This window comes from Balaenoptera ricei, chromosome 1, assembly GCF_028023285.1.
Source record: "Balaenoptera ricei isolate mBalRic1 chromosome 1, mBalRic1.hap2, whole genome shotgun sequence".
NCBI lineage: Eukaryota > Metazoa > Chordata > Mammalia > Artiodactyla > Balaenopteridae > Balaenoptera > Balaenoptera ricei.
The window spans coordinates 168138338-168156163 of record NC_082639.1 but is presented as its reverse complement, the minus strand read 5'-3'; the positions used below and the strand labels follow the sequence as shown (position 1 = coordinate 168156163).

The following is a 17826-nucleotide window of genomic DNA, read 5'->3' as shown; positions in this document are numbered from 1 at the left end:
AAAGTTAACAAATGTTTGTCTAACGAATCCATTGAACCTCTAATCCAGCCATTCTTGCTCTCTAAATCTGATAACCGAAGCCCAGAGAGGTCACTTGATTTTCCTAATGTCACACAGCTCATTAGCAGCACACCTGAGTTGAGAACTCAGGTCTTCAGACTACCAAGAAGTACAGCACCCATGAATTGGGCATAAAATGGTGCCAAGGAAAGGAAGTGTAGAATGGGGAGCAAAGCAAGGACATGAATTAGCACATCTGACTGCAGGGTAGTTTCTGTTTGAAGAAGTCTAAAATAATTAAGACAAACAACCAAAAACCATTTAAAAAAAAATAAATTTATAAATTTATTTATTTATTTTTTTGGCTGTGTTGGGTCTTTGTTGCTGCTTGCGGGCTTTCTCTAGTTGTGGCAAGCAGGAGCAACTCTTAGTTGCACTGCACGAGCTTCTCATTGCAGTGGCTTCTCTTGTTGCAGAGCACGGGCTCTAGGCATGCAGGCTTCAGTAGTTGTGGCACGTGGGCTCAGTAGTTGTTGCTGGCGGGCTCTAGAGCGCAGGCTCAGCAGTCGTGGTGCACGGGCTTAGTTGCTCCATGGCATGTGGGATCTTCCCATGTCTCCTGCACTGGCAGGCGGATTCTTAACCACTGCACCACCAAGGAAGTCCCCCAAAACCTCTTTTAACTCCTTCTCCACCACAACTTAGCCCAGTACCTTTTGCAAACAAATGTCACGTTCAGAGGTTGCTGTCAATAAAGGAACAAAAATTATGGAAAAAAGGATATTACATTTCTAAAAGACAGCCTTTGACAAGAAACATATGGGAAAGGGTAACAGAAAAGAATAAACTTTCCTGATTAAAAAAAAAACGTGGCCTGCTAGAATCCTACCTCTACCTCCCATTATAATTCTTTTATTTAGAATTTACTATTTGGATATATACCACACGTTTGAAGAGTGTGTGGTGCTGGGACTTACTTCAAAGATACTAACAACAAAAAAAAGAAATTCCACAATGAAACCCCAGGGTGACCAAACATGCAACACTGACTTGGGGTAAAATTTTGACTTAGAAGATTAGACTAGACCTCGTGAACTTCTCTGGCCACGAAAGCACACTCGGATGTTTAAAATACAGAGGAAAGGGAAAGAAGCGTTTCCCCAAAAGTCAGGCGCCCACTTTTGGCACGGAAAGCCGGAGCAGGGAGAAAGAAAAACACCGAAGGCAAAGATTATCATTCGGCCGCCGGCAAGCGGAGCCAGAAGATAACGCGGCGACTCTCCCGTCACATTAGACACCCAGCGGGACCGCTACGCGGGCGCTACTTCGGGTACAGACTACTACTCCCGACTCCGCACTGGGCCCGAGGGCTGGGCGACCAGAGCGGTTTAACGCGCAAGGCATTGTGGGGTTCGTAGTCGTTCTTCCCTTCAGCTCTTTGGAGGTGGGGAGATCCTATTTTATAAAAAGGACCTGCCCTTCCCCACCCTGCTTCCCTTTCCTCCCTTTCCCTCCCCCACCTTTTTTCGCAGAGAGTTTGAAATTCCCGCAGAGCCGGCGCCCAAGGCCGGAACACTCGCGAGAACTCAGGTCCCCGCGCCGAGATGTCCTTTCCGTCTCCCACTTCTCTCCGCCCTTCCCCGCCCCGCTCCTCCCCTCCTGGTTGTTTGGGACTCTGTGTGTCGGCCGGGTGGTAATGCGCAAAGCGGGGCCTGCGCTGCGCGAGCGGAGGAGACAGAGTCGCTTGGGGAAGGGACCCGGGGCCGCGGCGCAGGCATCGGCTGCGTTTTAGTCGCTGAGCGGTCGGCCGGCCTGTTGCCAGCGAAGGCGCTCGCGGGGGTTGTGCGGAGGTGTGCGCGCCCTGTCGGTGTGCGCGCCCTGCCGGTGGCGGCTGTGTCTCTTGGGAGATGCTGTGACGGACCCGCGCGGGAGGAGCTCGCGCCTAGCCTCGCGCCCCCCCTGGACTCGGCGGCCGCGGCGGCTCGGTCACCCGCCCTTCTCAGGTAGTGGGAAGGGAAGGAGGGGGTTGTCCGGGACGGTGGAGGACGGGTCGGCGCGGCCTGGAGCGGCGGCCCGGCTTCTCCCGCCGCGCCTGGCCCGCCGGGCCCTCCCCGCTCCGGGCCTAGGCCGGGCTTGTGGCCGCTCAGCGAGCAGCGGCGGCCCGGCTCGCGGAGCGGCCCGACTCGCGGAACGGCCCGACTCGCGGAGCCGGCCCGAGGGGGCGAATGCGGGCGTTGGCGGGTGCGGCACGCTCCAGGGCTCCGGGAGTTTGTTATATAACCTTCTCGGCGGAGCGGCGGCACATGGCGGCGGAGAGGCGCCTCGGGGTCCAGCCCCCGCGCCTAACGCGCCGGCAGCAGGGTGCTCACGCCCTCCCGGCGGCCTGGACCGCGGCGCCTCTTCCCCACTGTTCTTTGGTGCGGTTGAGACCTTGGCGGGCCTCCCCTCCGGGGGAACCTGCTCGTACTTTGAGTCTGTCTTAACATTGGTGTGTGGTCCACATGCTCCTGGGCCTGGCTAGGATGAGTCCCGGGCGGAGAAGTTTGCCTCGTGATTTGAAAAGTGCAGTGAATTGGTTCGATAAAGGAAATTTAAAATAACTGTACATCTTGGAGTGGGTATTAATTTGCCTTGCTTGTGCCACCTGGAAACTTGAGGACGATTACTTTTGTTACTCGTGGACTGGGGGGGCGTGGGGAGGTTAATTTGTTCTCAAAGCCAACGAGGTTCAAACTAGCCGTTATTATCTTTTTTCAAATGGGCAGTTTGAGAAGATATTTGATAAGAACCTGGGTCATTGAGGTTAAAATATAGGTCTCTTGGAAACTCTAAACTTGAGTGTAGTCTTAAAATATCTTAAAGAGCCAGTAGATGTTAAGGACTTTTCTTTAGTGAGCTTTCATTGATTAAGTCTGTAAGGAGAGAAGAAATTAGGGTAGGTTTACTTATTTTGGAGGATTTGACTAGGGATGACAAGCCCAGCGCAAGTTAACGTTTGAGGGATGCTCTGAGTGTGTTAAGCGCTAGGGAAAGTCTACATTCTCCCCGTACTGTAATTTTTGATTCTAATTTTTCAATAATCTAGTGCCAGAATGTCACCGATTCGCAGAACAGTAATAATTACCAAAAAAACCATTTTTTTTCTTTTTTAAAGATTGTTATACAGCAGTTTTGAGATGGACACATCTCGATTTAAGAGGATACAAAACATTGTTTCTTTCCTAACCATAAAAATTTTCCGGAGATTTTTCGTTTTCTTTAGAATGAAGTCTCATTTCCCTAGGTTAGGTCAACGGCCTCTACAGTAAATCTTGTCTGCTGTCCACCCTCAACTATTCACGAATTTATGCTTCGGCTATTCCAGAATCATCCCCAATCCTGGGCCCATTTTCTTGAAGATGTACTTTAATGTTCCTTTGCGCCTGTCGTTCAGCCTGGAGTGCCATCTCTGCCTTTTTCAAGTTTTCAGCTTTCAAATCCTCCTTAGCTTAAATGCCATCTTTTCTATACACTCTTTCATTTCTCTTTATCCCAGTTCTTTCCTGGGATCTCACAGAATATACACCGTTATTGTAGCATTTATTTTCATGGTTGATTATGTATCTCCTAGAATGTAAACTCCTTGAGGTCAGGAAGTAGGTCATCTTTCTGCCCTTGCATTCCCTTCCCAACGCAATGTTTTAAAAGTAGTTCGTGATTGGTAACTGTTTGAATTAAGTTTGAAAGAACAACTGCTGAAAGGCTGGACGTTTCTGGGTCCATGGCTAGTCTACATTTATATCATAATTCTTAGTTGTTTTTTTAAAAGTAAAAATGCATACAAAATGTTTTGTAGAAATGTTCGCTCAGTATATGGTGCATTATAATTATTGAACAACTAGATTAGAGTTTTATTTTCTGTTGTGGAGTTTAGCAGCCTTCTAGGATGTGTGTATTTCACACAACTGATCTTTCGTATTGTGTCAATATCTTTCCTAGTACTTTTGCAAATTTTGCTTTGCTTCTTAATATTGAAGCAATGTACACTTAAAAATAAGTGGGATCCAATATTAAGCTTTTTTTTTTTTTTAAGAATCAATTTAATTTATTCATTTATTTTTGGTTGCATTGGGTCTTTGTTGCTGCGCGCGGGCTTTCTCTCGTTGTGGCGAGCGGGAGGCTACTCTTTGTTGTGGTGCGCGGGCTTCTCATTGTGGTGGCTTCTCCTTGCGGAGCACGAGCTCTGGGCGTGCGGGCTTCAGTAGTTGTGGCACGCGGGCTCTAGGGCGCACACTCCATAGTTGTGGTGCACAGGCTTAGCTGCCCCGCGGCATGTGGGATCTTCCCGGACCAGGGCTCGAACCCTTGTCCCCTGCCTTGGCAGGCGGATTCTTAACCACTGCGCCACCAGGGAAGTCCCTGAGCTTTTTCTTTTTAATACACTTTATTTTTTAGAGCAGTTTTAAGTTCACAGCAAAATTGAGTGGCAGGCACAGAGATTTCCAGTATACGCTTTCCCTGCTCCTATTCATGCATAACTTCTCCCATTATCAACATCCCCTACTAGACTGGAACATTTGTTACAATTGATGAACCTGCACTGACACATCCTCACCCAAAGTCCACAGTTTACATTACTATTCATTCTTGGTGTTGCACATTCTATGGATTTGGGTCAATGTCTAATGGCATGTATCCACCATTATGGTATCATTCAGAGTAGTTTCACCACCCTAGAAATCCTCTGTGCTCCCCTCTCCATCCCTCCCTCTCTACTAACTCCTGGCAATCACTGATCTTTTTGTCTCTATAGTTTTACCTTTTTCAGAATTTCTTATAGTTGGAATTATGCACTATGTAGCCTTTTCAGATTGGCTTCTTTCACTTTGTAATATGCATTTAAGTTTCTTCCACGTCTTTTCTTGGCTTGTAACTCTTTACAGCACTACATAATATTCCATTGTTTGGATGTACCACTGTTTATCAATTCACCTGCTGAAGGACATCTTGGTTGTTTCCAGGTTTTGACGATTATTAATAAAACTGTTAAAAATATCCATGTGCAGGTTTTTGTGTTTTATATAAGTTTTCAGCTCCTTTGGGTAAATACCAAGGAGCGTGATCGCCAAATCATATGGTAAGAGTATGTTTAGTTTTGTAAGAAACTGCCCAACTGTCTTCCAAAGTGGCAGTACCATTTTGCATTCCCAGCATCAATGAATGAGAGTTCCTGTTACTCCACATTCTCACCACCATTAGGTTGTTGTCAGCGTCTGGATTTTGGCCATTCTAGTAAGTGTGTAGTGGTAGGTCATTGTTTGAATTTGCATTTTCCTGATGACATAAGATGTGGAGCATCTTTTCATGTGCTTATTTGCCATCTGTATATCTTCTTTAGTGAGGTGTCTGTTAGATCTTTGGCCATTTTTTAATTGGGTTGTTTGTTTTCTCGTTGGGTTTTAAGAATATTGAGTTTTTAAAAATTGATTTTAGTTATTGTTCAACATGTCTATTCCTGTCCCTGCTAGTATCTTGCTATCCTAATTTATGACATGTTTAGGACCTGTTAGTTGCAAGGTATTGTGACCCTCTGGAATTCACAGGAATAAGGTATGATTTTTGCCTTTTAGGAATTCATAGTATTGTGGGGAAGACCGGCAAATACAAATAATGGATTTCAAAAATTATTTTTAGGATTGCTAACATAAATGTGGAAAGGAGTGAGCTCAGAGATGAGAGTAAATAGGAAAAGGATTGATCTACCCAGACCACACTGGGAATCTAGTCCTTAAATGGGGCTTTGGCAGAAGGAGGTAGAGGAGGGAACAGCATAAATAAAAGAATGAATATGTGAGGCAGTAGTAAACTGATGAAGGAAGGGGCGTGGGGAGACAAACATTGTAAAGATAGTCTGAGACTGCCAGATTGTGGAGGGCCTTAATTACCTGTGGCTGAAGATGTCAGTTTTTATATTCAGTAGGAGAGTCATTGAAAGTTTTTGTGAAGGGAGTGAAAATCCATCTGTGCTTTATAAAGACAGTGGACAATATTTTCATTGAAATTAGGCACAGTGTTCTTGCTCTGCCTATCTAGACCTTGGAAGGATTTGAAACTTTGTAAATTACTTTTTAGAGGTTGCCAATACTGGCGTGTCAGGCTAGGACTGTACTTAATTTTGTATAGTACTGAACATAGCTGCTTAATGTGTTTTTCTGAAGACGTATATATAGATATGTCTTTATATAAGATGTTCTTTCTAATATAATTTTTAGAAGTTCTCTTCAGTGTGCTTAAAATGTTAAAATTCACACTGTAAATATGGGATTTGAAAGGTCTGGAAACCAGAAGCCAATTTTTGCCCTACAGATTCAAAGGCTAACTTCTAAATTTGGAAAACTTTTTCTTTCAGTCACTGAACATTTTTTTGAACTCCTATGTGTCAGAATTGACCCCTTTCTTGTTATGAAATGACCCTCTTTATCCCTGGTAATATTCTTTGCTCTGAATTCTACTTTTAAAAATAATAAATTAATTAATTAATTAATTGGCTGTGTCAGGTCTTAGCTGTGGCATGCAGGATCTTTGTTGCGGCATGCGGGATCCTTCATTGCGGTGCTTGGGCCCTCTAGTTGTGGTGCGTGGGCACCAGAGCGCGCAGTCTCAGTAGTTGCAGCACTTGGGCTCTCTAGTTGTGAGTGGGCTCTAGAGCGCATGGGCCCAGCAGTTGCAGCGCACGGGCTTAGTTGCCCTGTGGCATGTGGGATCTTAGTCCCCCAGCAGGGATCAAACCTGCGTCCCCTGCGTTGGAAGGCAGACTCTTAAACACTGGACCACCAGGGAAGTCCCATGAATTCTACTTTGACATTAATAAGCTGCTTCTGCCTTTTTTTGGTTGTTAGCATGATATATCTTCCATTATTTTACTTTTAACCTATCTAAGCTTTTTATTTAAACTTTGTCTTGCTTTTTTATCCAGTCTGACTGATATTTGCTTTTTAATTAGAATGTTAAAGTCATTTTGTTAATGTAATTAGTGATGTAATATGGTTAGGTTTCAATCTACCATCTTCCTATTTTTTTATTTGTACCACTTGTTCTTGTAAAAATTTTTTATTTTATATTGATGTATAGTTGATTAACAATGTTGTATTAGTTTCAGGTGTACAGCAAAGTGATTCAGTTATACGTATACATGTATCTGTTCTTTTTCAGATTCCTTTCCCATTTAGCCATTTGTTCTTTCTCTCTTTTTATACCATTTTTTGGATTAACTTTTTTTATGTTGATATTTTATCTTTCATTGGCTTATTATATCTGTGTGTGTGTGTGTGTGTGTGTGTTTATTTTAAGGTTTCTAGTGTACATCTTTAAATTACTATAGTCTATTTTCAAACTTCATAGCATTTCGTGTATAGTGTAAGAACCTTGTAACAATATGCTTCTATTTCTCCTCTCTAGGCCTTTGTGCCATTGTGTCATTTGTTTTCCTTGTAAATATGTTATAAACTCCTCAATATATTGCTGTCATTTTTGCTTCGAAGAGACAACTGTCTTTTAAAGAGATTAAAAATAAGAAAAAAAAAGTGTTTTGACCTTTTTTGGTTGTCTGTATTCTTTTACGTAGATCCAGATTTCCATCTAGTATCATTTTGCTTCTGCCTGAAGGAATTCTTAAACATTCCTTGTAGTGCAGATCTGCTGGTGACTATCTTTTCAGTTCTTCTGTGTCTGAAGGGTCTTTCTTTTGCCTTCATTTTTTAAAATTTATTTTTAAAAATATTTATTTATTTATTTATTTATTTTTGGGCTGCATTTGGTCTTCGTTGCTGCGCACGGGCTTTCTCTAGATGGCGGCGAGTGGGGGCTACTCTTCGTTGCGGTGCGCGGGCTTCTCATTGTTGTGGCTTCTCTTGTTGCAGAGCATGGGCTCTAGGCACATGGGCTTCAGTAGTTGGTGGCACGCAGGCTCAGTAGTTGTGGCACATGGGCTTAGTTGCTCCGCGGCATGTGGGTTCTTCCCGGACCAGGGCTCGAACCTGTGTCCCCTGCATTGGCAGGTGGATTCTTAACAACTGCGCCACCAGGGAAGCCCTGCCTTCATTTTAAAAAGATATTTTCACTGGATATAGAATTATAGGTTGACAGCTTTCTTTCTTTCAGAACTTAAAATACATTGTTCCACTTTTCTGGCTTGCATTGTTTTCAGTGAGATGTCTCTTGTAATTCTTATCTTTGTTGCTCTGCAGTGTGCTACTTTAAGATTTTCTTTTTGTCCCTTGATTAGGATGTATTAATATTTTGGTGGAGTTTCTTCATGTTTCTCATGCTTGAAGTTTACTGACCTTTTTGATTTATGAGTTTGTAGTTTTCATCAAATTTAGGAATAATTTGGCCATTAGTTTTCCAGATGTTTCTGTCCTCTCCTTTTGGAAATTCCTATTACACATATTAGGTCACTTGCGGTTGCCTCATAGCTCAGTGATGCTCTCTTCTTTTGCTCCTCACCCCAGCCTTTTTCTTTCTGTGCTTCATTTTATTTAGATAGTTCCTATTGTGGGTGTTTAAGTTAACTAATATTTTCTGTGTCTAATCTGTTAATCCCATCCAATGTATTTCTCTTCTCTGGACATTTAATTTAGACTTTTTTATATCTTCCAAGTCTTTCCTTAACATGTTCATGCTTTCCTCTATCTTGTTGGACTTGGGACTATAGCTAGAATAACTGATTTACTGTTCTCATCTAATAATTCTAACTTCTGTGTGATTTCTAGGTCCGTTTCTATTTGTTGTTGTTTTTTCCCCTTATTCTGGGTCATATTTTCCTGCTTTTTGCGTGCCTGACAATTTTTGATTGGATGCCAGACATTGTGAATTTTACTTTCTTGAGTACTGAATATTTTTGCAATCATTTATGTATTCTTGAGCTTTGTTTTGGGATGCAGCTAAGTTTCTTGGAAACAGTTTGATTCTTTTGAGGCTTGCTTTTTGAGCTTTAGACCAGAGCAGCCTTTAGACAAGGGCTAATTTTTCTCCCCACTACTGAAGCAGTCAGTACCTTTCTGAGTACTCTACTCAGTGCCCATGTATTAGGCTTTTTTTCACTCTGGAGCTATACCTGGGCGTGCATACACTTTGGGGATTGTTTCTCCTCTGCTTTTCCAATGATTTATTTCTTGGCTTCTGGTAGTTTCCTTACATGCTTATATTAACCATGTGAAGATTCAAGAGAACCCACTGCAAATCTCTGGAGCTCTTTGTATGACCCTTTGTACTGCAGTACTCTGTCCTTTGAATTCTAGCTACCTTTGGAATTCTCAACTCTGTCTTCTCAACTCACGGCGACCCTTGGACTCTATGTGGGTTCCCTCTCTCTGCTCTGTGTCCTGGATACACGCTATACATGGTAACCTGGGACAGTCCTAGAGGTCATCTTGTTTGTTTTTCTTTTCTTAGGGACCACTGTCCTGTGCTACCTATTGTCTGGTGTCTGAACAACTTGTTTTCACATATTTCGTTTCTTTTTTTTAGGTGGGAGAATATATTGGGAATGGAAATTACAGTTCTCTTTTTAAATATTGCGACTGTTTGAGCCACTACTTCCACATCGTAATCTTTGTTTTATATTAAAAAGAGCATAACAGAAAACACATCCAGCCTGAGAAATGGAACATTTATTATATTTCTTTTTCAAAAAATTGATTATTGTGCACCTTTCAGATGAATTTTAGAATCACTTTGTGGAAGTCATCTCATAATTCTGTTGGGGTGATCTTGATTGAATTGCAGTGATCATGGAACTTTTTTGCCTGATGTCCATGAACACTCCACTGACTGTACTTTGGGAAAAGCTACCCAAAGTGTACAGAATTTTGGAGGTTTTAGCTCTAGAGAAATGATTTGGGTTTTAAGTTTAATAGGAAAAATGTGTTAACTTCAGTTTACCATTACACTGGTTTTTTAAATCAAGACTAGAGAAGGCCGTCAGAGGTGAAACCAACGTAATAACAATGTGATTGTGGCCTTTCCTACCTAAATTTGTGTAAAATTTTCTTTGGTACTAAAATACTTAGGAGGAGAGGGATACAATCACTTTATGAAAACGTAATGCTTTCAGCATCTAAAGCTTGAGCCTAGGACTGTCATGTATATATAAGATTTTAATATAATTATAAGAGGCTAATGGTCATTACTTCTCACTGACTCTATGTTATAGTAATAATAGTCTAATTACTTTATATTTGATTATACTTTTAGATCTGTTTTGGATAAAAAAAAAACTTACACTTTAACTACTAAGTCTCAAACACAACTTTTTTTGAGTTTTTTGAGTTAATGGTGACATACATGTTTTTTGAGGTAGTTTATCAGATTTTTGTCCAGAAAATAGCATTCATAGCCTGGACGGAAAATTATAACTCATGTTTTTGAGTAACCTTTTCAAATATATTTTTTCTTTTCACATAAATTGGTAGTGAGAATAAGTACTTGCCAATTATCGAATGACCAGAAAGAACAGGAGACTGGAGATCAAAAGACCATTAGTCTAGTTTTTGATAAAGGCTGAGTCACTAGGAAGAGAAATAATGGACTAGAAGGCAGAGGTTTGGTGGTTGTTTTTTTTTTTTTTTGGTAAAATGGGCAGTTTTTGGTGACCACTTGTATTGTAGGGTAAGGGGAGGAAAAGGAAACCATTTATTCACGTAGTCAACCAATATTCTTTGCCCCCTCCAGTGTGGAAACTACGTGGATTAAAATAAGTAAGATCTAATCTGTCCCCTAAGAACTTTCTAGTTGGGTATATATACAAAGAGGAAATTACAGAGTGCGATAAGTACCATCCATGATAGGGGAAGTACCAGGTTCATCAGGAACAAATAGAATTGTAACTTAACCCGGACAAGGAAAATTTTTTTTGAAGAATCATTGTTTTAACCAAGTCCTCAAAGTTTCTGGGTAGGTGATGGAATCATTAACTGAGAGAAGAAACAGAAGAAAAGGAACAAATCTGTAGAGAGGAGGGAGAAAGATTGTTTCATTTTGGAAATGTTGAATGTGAGGTGAGTGGAAGCATCCACATAGGGAATGGTTAGTAGTGTCTGTTACTTTGGAAGGAATATGGTGTTGCTGTCATACAGTATTTGAAGCCATGGAGTAGCAGGGATCTCTTTCTCCTGATGATCTGGTATGATGATATGATGATGAGGTAAAGGATATAAGTTTTTTACCTGTAGGAAATAAAAATTCTAGAATTACCAAGTCAAAAGATTTGTCCACATAAAATTAGGGCCCGGCAAATTATCTTCCAAAAAGGCTTTTGGGGTTTATGTTTCTGCAAGAGTGTATAAGCGCATGTGTATTTTCCCTATACCTTTAACAGTGATTGGTAAAAATGGTATCATGATTTAACATGGCATTTTCTTGATTGTTAGTGAATATTAGGTTGATTTGCACCTTCTTCCCATCTTAGATTATTTAAATATCTCCTGTATTTTCAAAGTTTTTTGTTTCAGATTTTTTTGTTTTTAAGAAGTTCTTAATTTATTTTATAAAAATGAAAAACATTTTAAAAAATCCAAGCCATACCAAAAAAGTATAAAGAAAGGAACAAATCACCCCAAATTTGGGTCACACAAAGTAAATAGTACTAATGTTTTGTATTTCAGACATCTCTGTAGTCAGATACATGGATAGAAGATTTTATACAGAGACTAGTTTTATGAAATGCAATAGACTATAAATGTTATTTTTTAGAAAATTAATTTTATAAGAAAAAACTAAAATTAAAGGACAGGAATTATTAAGCTTATGATAATTTTAACACATCAGTCATTTCTTTATAAAAGTGGTGGGTTTTTTTGTTTTGTTTTTTTTAAGAAAGATCTATTAAGGGTGGCTGTTAACTATTGTTTTGCCATAGGTTTCAGTTTGATAGTATTGATTTTATTTTCTGAGAATGGCTTGGGCTGAGTGTTACAATTGCGTGTAGTCCCTGCTGGGGAATCATGTACCTAGTAAAATGACTTGTACTTGGTATCACTCTCCTGCCAGGGAGACCCCTTTGGATGTTAATGCCTTTCTCCCAATAAAGCAGCACAGTGCCCTGGAATGTGGCCCTCTGATGAGGTTCAATGGTATGTAGTATGTAATGAGAGGCTTCTAGACCTGGAATTTTCCTAGGGTTATCTATTCACCCTTTTAGTTTACTTCTTTCCAAACTGAAGGATATTAGAATTCTATGGATTTTTTGAACTCACCTTCTTTCTTCTGTATTGTTTCATGATGTACGTACACACACACATATACTTTTATTCATTTTCTAGATATTAGGGGAGGAGTGTATAGTATGTGTGTGGGTAATGTGTATAACTTTGCTCTACCAACGTGTAACTTCTTTGCTGGAACAAATTGTACTGGTAACATTAATTGAATAGTCCATACTTCTGCTCTGATTTGAAATATCCAAATATGCTTATATCATCTACTAAATTTTTGTGGTTCTGTGTCTAAATTATGTTTCATTGATCTATTTGTCCGTTACTAGCATATTATTATTACAGTTTTAATTATTATAATGTATTGAATAATAGTATGTTTTTATAATCTGATAAAGCAAATTTCTCTGTATTTTGTTTGGTTATTTTTAGTATTTTGCTATTAAGGAAACTTTCTACTAATATATACATTCTTGTGTATGCCTCTTCCTATATATATTTTCCACTTGGATATGTAACAAAGTCTAAAATAAGTCAAATGTCTCTTCATTCTCAAGACAACAAGAGGATTACAGATGCTTTATTTAAATCCACTACTTGACCATTATTATTGTTGCTGTTATGTTGTCCATATTTTAGATTTTTCCATTTATTTACCAGTACGTTGACACACCATTCTTTTTGTGTCTCAGAAGTTGTGTCTGATCATTATTCTACCTGAAGCCTTCTTTTAGAATTCCCTTTAAGGGAGGATCTGTTTGTGCTAAACTCAGTTTTTGTCCAAAAATGTGTTTTCATATTTGTTTTCGAGGATAATTTCAGTGATATATAAACTATATGTTGACAACTATTTTTGCTTAGAATTTTGAAGATATTCCAGACTTCTGACTTCCGCTGTTGTTGAAAAGTCATTTCTTTTTATTTGACCTAGGATTCACTGGTCTTCCTGATTTCAGAGAATTAGTTTGTCTCTATAAATCTGGGAAATATCTTTTAGAATATTGCCTTCTCCTTGCTATTCATGTTATATTTTGGGGGGATTCTGAATAAACGTATGTTAGATTTTCTCCCTGTATTGTCTGTAACTTTTAACTACTCATCTTTTTGTCTCTCTGTGCTACATTTTCTCTCTCCACTGCTTTTCTTATCTTTTGAGTTTGTTTTTATTGACTTAAGTAGGTACAAAAGAATATTTGTAAGTTATGAAGAACCATGATGCAAAGAATACCTATGTACTCGCTACCAAGTTTTAGAAAAAGAAAATTACCGTTACTTGGAGTCCCTTTGTGTATTCTTCTCCATTCCATTCCCCTTTCTCTCCTCTCATAGGTAACTACTATTGTGGACTTTGTGTTTATGGTTTCCTTTGTGTTATTCATACTATTGCTACATGTGTTTGTATTCTTAGGCAATATTTTTTTTAGTTTTGTAGTCTTTTAAACTTTATATAAATGTAATTCTGCATGTATTTTTTCTACTTTTGTTTAATAATATACTCTGATGTTTGTTCATGTTGTTGCACTGTAGCTGCTACATTCTCATTGCTCCATTGAGGTTTTTTCCCCATTGAGTTCTAAATTTTACTTCATTTTTCATTCCAGAAGTTCTTTTTTTCCCCCCAAATCTACTTGACCAATTTTCATTATAATTTTTAAAGTTTATTCCTCATTAGCAAACTAAATCTTTGATTTCTTTAAACCTGTTAAACATACTTATTTTCTGTTCTCTGATCTTTTCAGTATCTGAATGAAGTCTTTGATAGCCTGATTCTGCTGGCTCTTGATCCTGATATGCTTGTTAAGGTTTTGTTATTTTGATTGTAAGCTCATTTTCTTTGGAACTTCATCTTTGAGAACTCTTTGAGATTCCAAAGAGTTCAAATATTTGGTGGTTTCTGTGGGTTGCTTGGAGCATTACCAACCTGAGACTACTTTATAGTATTCTTCACCTGAATATTTTCTGGTACCATAGCTTGAATTCTGGCCACTAATTTGTATGAAGGGAAATTTTCTTTTTCTGTGTAGAAACTTTCAGCCATGGTCAAAATGAACAGCTTTATTGCTCGCAGTCCTGCACAGAGGGTGTTTGTCTCACTCACTTTTATGCTGATGATATAGCCCTATGGAGTTTAATGGGGGTTGGGGGGGTTAGCCCTAAGCTTTTTCTTCAGCCTCTGTGGACCTCAGGATGCTCAAAACAAGATCAGGGTCACCAGAACTGGATTTAGTAGCTAACCCTCAAGACCCAAGCCAGCTTGTATATCTTCCAACATTCCTACTGTTTCCACTTTTGGCTTTGCCAACTCCGTAATCTTTCAAAAAGATACTTTTATATTTCAGCCATCATTTTTCGTTGTTTACAATGGAAGAGTCATTTAGGAAATCTACTGTTCTATACATTGTAAATGAAAGATAATTTTAGATTTTTTTCTGTGCAGTTAAAGACATGTACCAAACTCAATTCCTGAGGTTACTGTGGGTTTGGACATTTTTCATGGACTTTCTCCTCTTTTACTCTAGTGGTAACTTTTCTAAAATAATAGCAATTTTTCCTGTTTTGTGTGTGAAATGTTCTTTGAGAGTAAATGAAGCAATAAGATTAATTGCATTGAACCCAGTCTTCGAAGAATCTAGGCACTCATGTATGTCCTTAGGACATCTGGCTTAATGAATCTTTACCCTCCTAAGTCTGTTTGGGAAATACTTTCTTAGGAGAGAATGTCTCAGACCCAAAGCACATAATGTGTAGTTCATAATCAGATTTTAGTTTCAGTTTATTTACTTTTGTATGGTAGCTTTTTCTTTTTCTTTTCTTTTTTCCCTTTCCCCTTGGCTAGAGATAATCAAGTGTCTTATAGTACAAATATATCATAATAATCTTACTTTAAAAAATATTTGCAGTGGAAGTATGCGAGACCTAACAGCACAAGTGACTGTAACAGCACAATTCCCAGAAGTGACTATCCAAGCCCTTGGAGAAGATGAAATAACATTAGAATCTGTGCTTCGTGGAAAGTTTGCTGCAGGTAAAATAATGTTGCTGAAAATTTAGCAACATTATTGCTGAATTTAATAAGATTAATAATAAGCATATATTAAGATAAATAATATTAAGCATATATTGCAGTTCCTTTAATGTGGAAGAATAAAAGCAGAACCTGCTTAGACTGGTCTTATATAAGTATATTACGTCTACAAGTACATACGTATTAATTTCTACCTACTTGAGCACATTTTCATTGACTCTTCTGGGGTATTATAGTTCATTTTTCCTTTTTGCAATACCATATATTTTATATCTCTTAGTATTGAGTATCTGCATTTGGAAAGTAGAAATGATACATGGCTGGTTTTCCTTTATAATTAGTAAGTTTTATCGGTGATGAGTTTAGATTAGAACCTGAACAGTCTTATGAGTAGAAAAACCTGATTGTAGTGCCCTAGGTGATACAATATATTCTGAAAGTCTTATTTCTTAATTCTATTAATCTGAACAAGATCTTAATAATAATGATGTTTTACATTATATAATACAGCAGAGAATTAGACCAGAGAAACCATTAAATTACGGATTTCAGTCTAGTGAAATATATTGCAGAAGACTTTTCTGAAAATGAGTTTTATAGCCATCCTGCCTAGCAGGAAGACAACAAAACATATAGATCAGTAATTTAGCTATTTATAGTGCTATTCTCTTGAATATTGAAGGTAATAACAGTACTACTCTTACATGCTAGGTACTGTAACAATTTTTCATTGAGGTAACTACTAGGTTTTTCTAATTAGGCACTATTACTATTCTATGTAACTGAGAATCAAATAGGTTAAGTAACTTGGTCCCAGTTACATAGAAAGCAAGTGGCAAAAATGAGCTTTGAACCCGTGCGTTCTTGGTCCCCACTGTACCATGCTATTTTTTAAAAAACTCTAGCCTCTCTCAGCTATAATCTAGTATATACAGCTATCTGTTTGGATGCCTCGTAGACATCACAAATTTAGTAGTAAAAATTAACATCATTCATCTAGCTGTTCAAGGGAAAATTCAGGGTCTAGTTCTTGATTTTTCTGTATTACTCACCTCCCTATATATTATTCATCAGCAAGTAAATCCTTTTAGTTCTGCCTCTGAGATGAATCTCCAGTCAATCCACTTTTCTGTATTCATGACCACCAGCCAAGCATAGGGTACCATCTCCCTACTTCTGCTCTGGTCCCACCTTATTGTCCATTCTCTGCTTAGCAGCTGGACTAACATTTAAAAATGTAAATCAGATTGTCACTGTCCTGCTTAAAACCCTCCAGTTACTTTAGATTGCATGAAGAATAAAATCCAGACATGACTAGTCAGGGGCCAAGAAGGGCTTCTGATATTTCCTATTATTATACTGGTTATGTCTCGTCTTCTCAGATTTTGAACTCTTCAGTGACAGATCATGAGTTATACTTTTATAACTCCCATAACACCTAGTTTAACTTTTAAGGTATAATGTAGGAAAAATATGAGTTTGGGAGTTAAACAGACTTGCGATCCATTTCTGGCTCTGGTATTCATAGCCATGTGGGTTTTGGGCAAGTCATTCATTCATACAGTTGTATGAAAGTTTAGCTGCCTTATTTCTGTATTGGGGTGTAACAAGGAGTAAGTGAGATAATGTATTTAAGCATATAACATGGTACCTTTACTGAATGGTTACTTTATTATTGCATTAGTAGTTGTTCAATTTATTTTACTAATTAGAGGACCACTCTGTTCTGTAAATGCTTAGATTTCAGTTTGGAGATAATGAGCTATATATTATATATGCAAAAGAGCTAACTGCTATTTAGTTTTGTTGTATATATACAATATTAAAATAAGAAACATTTTTGTTTTTTTCCTTCTAGGGAAAAGTGGACTTGCTTGCTTGGCTTGTGGTCCACAACTTGAGGTAGTAAACTCTCTAACAGGAGAGCGGTTGTCTGCATATAGATTCAGTGGAGTGAATGAACAGCCTCCTATAGTCCTAGCTGTGAAAGAATTCTCTTGGCAGAAGAGAACTGGATTGTTAATTGGATTGGAAGAAGCAGAAGGGAGTGTTCTCTGTCTTTATGACCTTGGTTTATCAAGAGTGGTTAAAGCAGTTGTTCTTCCTGGAAGGGTAGGTACTGCTTAAGATATGTGGACATTCTGCTTTCAAAACCGAACCCCTGCTGGTTACATGGGTGTGTTCACTTTGTGAAAATTCATTGAGCTATATACATTTGTAATTAGATTACTTTTATGGAAGTTTGTTGTTTTTCATTAAAAAGTTTAAAATAAAGAGGTTAAAAATATATTATCAAAGCAACATAACATTTAAAATAAAACTTTCCTGGGATAAAGATGTGGTGTGTGTGTGTGTGTGTATACACACACACACACACACACACACACAATGGAATATTACTCAGCCATCAAAAAGAATGAAATAATGCCATTTGCAGCAACACGGATGGACCTAGAGATTATCATACTAAGCAAAGTAAGTCAGAAATATTAGAAAGTCTAATATTTAGACTCTAAAATATTTTAGTGTATCATATTTTAGACTCCACATATGATATCACTTATATGTGGAGTCTAAAATATGATACAATTCAACATATCTATGAAACAA

The 17826-nt window shown here is 38.6% G+C and overlaps 1 protein-coding gene across 3 annotated transcripts in view; it reads left to right on the top strand.

The window, feature by feature from the left end:
- The first annotated feature begins 1643 nt into the window (after positions 1–1643).
- AHCTF1 (AT-hook containing transcription factor 1) overlaps positions 1644–17826 on the top strand; it is an 80995-nt gene continuing 64812 nt past the window's right edge. For 2 of the 3 annotated variants that reach the window (XM_059941220.1, XM_059941209.1), the window contains exons 1-3: positions 1921–2003; positions 15092–15216; positions 17075–17328. In XM_059941220.1, the coding sequence (XP_059797203.1) occupies positions 15099–15216; positions 17075–17328 (372 nt within the window). In that variant the 5' untranslated portion in view covers positions 1921–2003; positions 15092–15098. Of the gene's footprint in view, positions 2004–15091; positions 15217–17074; positions 17329–17826 lie in introns of all 3 variants that reach the window. The other variant, XM_059941231.1, reaches the window with a different exon arrangement.